The sequence below is a fragment of the Guillardia theta genome (genome assembly GCF_000315625.1).
Source record: "Guillardia theta CCMP2712 unplaced genomic scaffold GUITHscaffold_75, whole genome shotgun sequence".
NCBI classification, from domain to species: Eukaryota; class Cryptophyceae; order Pyrenomonadales; family Geminigeraceae; genus Guillardia; species Guillardia theta.
The window spans coordinates 42,039-45,817 of NW_005434599.1; the positions used below are offsets into that span (position 1 = coordinate 42,039).

Below are 3,779 nucleotides of genomic sequence, written 5' to 3' on the forward strand. Positions count from 1 at the left end.
CTTTTCTCATGTTGGCGCCATTTGAGCTCCCGCTTGTTGTGCTGTTTGTAAAATTAAACTCAATGCAAACGATGAGCCTCAACGAGGGACAAAAGTGGTGGGGAGGCTAAAGGAGAGGAGGAGAAGGTTAAAGGGGAGGAGAGGAGGGGAGGAGGGGAGGAGAAGTTTAGAGGGAGGAGAGGAGAATTGAGGAGGGGAGGGAGGAGGGGAGGGCAAGGAAAATACAACAGTGGCCACTGCCTCAATGAAGTTCGCGCGAGGATGAATATAGGAGTGGGGCTCAGAGGAGGGAGGTGAAGCAACGAGATCGGATGAGGGTGCAGGAGGAGGAGGAGGAGGAGAAGGAGAAGAAGAGGAGGAGGAGGAGGAGGAGGAGGAGGAGGAGGAGGAGGAGGAGGAGGAGGAGGAGGAGGAGGAGGAGGAGGAGGAGGGTGAAGTGGGAAGGTGTTGTGGAGGTGGATGCTCTAACGCAGCAGCAGGCATTTGGAGGAAGGGGAGGAGGGAGGGAAGCACTGTGGTTGGGGCTGTCTTGGGAGCAGGGGTCCTGCTTCCCACCATCGTGTGCAAGTTCAAGGAAGACAAGATGCTGTCCTTCACGCCCTTCCGAGACTCGCACTCTTTCCATAGAAAGACCCTTGATCTCGGGCTGGAGGCGGCGAGGAAGGTGAGAGGAGGAGGAGGTGAGACGGTGTTGAGAGAGCGTGTCAGGCCGCTGAGGAGGCGAGCAAGTTTGGGAAAGAGCTTTGAGCTAGAGCAAGCGAAGGAAGGAAAGAGAGGAAGGGGCTTCTGTTGGTTTCAGGAGGAGGAGGTGTTTGCTTCGTCTCCTTTGAGGTCGAATGGGAGGGTCAGGATCCCATCCGCTCCAATCGCGTACGTCCTCCCGATCTTGAGCTGAATCCCCTGCGTCACGCCTGCGAGGGTGCTGGAAGAGGGAGAGCAGGAGAGGTCCAGCAGCTTCGAGCAGCATAGGATCGCCTCCTCCACGCTGACCTGCGATCGATCCGCCTCCAATGTTTGCAGCCCAAGGGCCATGCGTGCCTGCAGGAGAGGATCAGAAGGGGAGGGGGGAAAAGGAGGGGAGACCTGCTGCAGCATTTCCTGCAGTTCAAGGCGCTGCTCCTCCAACCGCTTCTTGTATCGCTCAGCTGTAGACGCATGCTCGGCGACGAATCGAACGATGTCACCTAGGAGGTAAATGAGTACGTGTAGGTGAAAAGGATACACACCTGGTCCGTTGTGAATGGTCGCGTACAGCGCTCCCTTGCTCTTCATGATGCCGCACCCTCCCTCCACCTGCTCGACGTCGGTGAAGTTCGGGATGCTCTCGGTGATAAGGAGAGCCACAGTCGGGGCCTGGTTGAATCTTCTCCTCCTCCCGCTCCTCCCGGCGCTTGCTTCACTCAGCATATCCTCCAACAGCCTCAGGTAGGTGTGGGAGTACTCGAGGTCGGGTGAAGCGTGCAAGAATCTGAGGCCCAGGGACCTGCGGGGACGGAAGAGGAAATGAGAAGGAGGAGGAGAGGAGGAGAGGAGGAGAGGAAAAGGAAATCAAAGACGTGGGAATGTAGAAGAGGAATTGACAAGTGGTAGAAGAGGAGCGAAGGAAAAGGAGGACGTGAGCAGGGAAGGGAGCGAGGAGCGAGGAGGATCTAAGGAGAGAGGGGAGGGGAGGAGGGAAGGGGCCGTTTTCTTACTCGGCGACTTTCTTCTCCTTGCTCCTCGTCTCAATCACGAGCTTCTCCCCCCTTGCCACTTGGGGCCAGTCGATCCTCGTGAGGTGTGCGAGCCATTCCTCGGGAGTTCCCTCACAGCACAGAGAAATCCTACCGTCCACCTGCAAGAAGCTTTGAGAGGAGGAGAGGCAGTCACTGCTGTCTACATGTACGCAGCTCTCATTGCCGATGATCAACCTTCTGTACTTCTCCTCGAATGAGGTGATGGTTTGCAAAATCTGCACAACAAACTTCTCAGTCCCTCCTCACCTCACTTTCCTCCTCCTCCTCCTCCTCCTCCTCCTTTCTCATTACCTTCTCCTCCGAGATTTGTTCCAGCACTCGTGTATGTGTGACAACATCTGCTCCGGAAGGAAAGCTGAGTCTGACCTGGTGGTTGAGATGCAGGAAATGCTGTAAAGCATACACCTAAGGCAAAAGTGAGCTACAAGGAGGGAGCGGGAGGGGTGGAAAGAGGACAGAGGAAGGCCACAGGCAATACCAACAAGTGACATGAGTCAAGTGAGGAATGGTGAGGTGGACGTTAGTAAGTAGGAGGGGAGTGGAAGGGAAGGGAGGGGAGTTGAAGGGAAGGGAGGGGAGTTGAAGGGAGGGCAGGGCAGGGATCAGGGGGCAGGGGGCTTGAAGTTGAGGGGAGGGGAGGGGCAGACGTTGCTCCAAGTTTCTTGCTTGGCCTGAATGACTTTCTTCGCTTCGTCGCTGTAGGATCGGATGAAATCCTCGAGGTCGGAGACAAGAAACACGTTCTTCTCCATCTGCCCGGTGCTTTCAGCCTCCTCCCCTCACCATCATGAACAACCTTGGATGAACTGCTGGCTCGACCCAACCCGAAGAGCTGGAGGAGTTTGTTGAGCTCCTTGACATCGCCGGGGCCTCCTGTCGCCATGAGACGCGCTGAGATGACTCGGAGATCGCTCTCTTGGATCTCATGCTCAACATCTGCCAGTACGTCAGGCAATGAACGTAACCATCATCATCATCATCACCACCACCACCACCACCACCACCACCACCATCATCATCGTTGTCATCATCATCATCACCACCACCACCACTACCACCACCATAATCATCATTATCATCATCATCACCACCACCACTACCATCATCATCATCATCATCATCATCATCATCACCACCACCACCACCACCACCACCATCATCATCATTATCATCATCGTCATCGTCATTATCATCGTCATCGTTATCGTCGTCACCATCACCGCCAGCCATCATCACCACAAATCCTCAAAAGAAGTACAATGACCTGGTTTGACGTAGAACTTGATCATGTACACTTTGGTTCTGACGGCGGACCCTCCCTTCATGATCTCAAGGAACTCTGATAGCGCTTGAAAACTCTTCTCGTTCTCCTTCCGAGCTTCCGGAAAGCTAGCGAACAGGTCAGGGTGAACTTTCAGGTACACCTGACGGAGTTTGGCCTCCATCGACATGTTCTTGTCTTCACTCGTACTCGCCCATCGCTTCATCGTCCCGCCCATGGCAAGAGGTCGCTCCCTCCTTTTGATCCAACAGCTATGTACCCGCTCGCAACCTGCCTGCCCGGCTCGGGAGATGTAAAGTGCATTCCTCCCGTGCGAGATGTCCAAAAGAAGGGATCGAGCTGCCGACCAGCATGGGCTGCTCTTCTTCATCCTCCTCCTGTATCCGAACACACGTCAATATACCATGAGCATGAGTCCCTTTTGCCCTGCAATGCCTTGTGACTCAACCTCCTCACCAGCTCGTCTCCTCCTAACCTCTACTCCTCTGCCCATCTCCTCTCCTCTCCTCTCCCTCTCCTCTCCTCTCCTCTCCCTCTCCTCTCCTCTCCTCTCCCTCCCTCTCCTCTCCCTCTCTCTCCTCCCCTCCTCTCTATCTTGTCTCCTCTTCGTGTTGTTCCCTACAGCTCTCCGTTGACTCGCAGGAATTCCCTTCTATGTCAACAAAACCAGAAAATCGCAGGACAACGGACGGGTGGTAGTTGGGGGAAGAGTTGGTGGGGTACCTAGATCGTACACGCAATGCTAGAGGGCGCAACAGCCA

The 3,779-nt window shown here is 55.1% G+C and overlaps 1 protein-coding gene across 1 annotated transcript; it reads right to left on the reverse strand.

The window, feature by feature from the left end:
* Positions 1–795: 795 nt before the first annotated feature.
* GUITHDRAFT_164921 (hypothetical protein) lies at positions 796–3,397 on the reverse strand (the record flags this gene model as incomplete). The annotated part of the gene is made up of 9 exons (XM_005826341.1): positions 3,001–3,397; positions 2,533–2,672; positions 2,384–2,488; positions 2,028–2,141; positions 1,880–1,951; positions 1,695–1,834; positions 1,227–1,483; positions 1,084–1,184; positions 796–1,038 (listed from the first exon to the last, which is right to left on the reverse strand). The coding sequence occupies exons 1-9, from the start codon at positions 3,386–3,388 to the stop codon at positions 796–798; spliced, it is 1,560 nt and encodes a 519-aa protein (XP_005826398.1). The 5' UTR covers positions 3,389–3,397.
* Between the last annotated feature and the right edge of the window lie 382 nt (positions 3,398–3,779).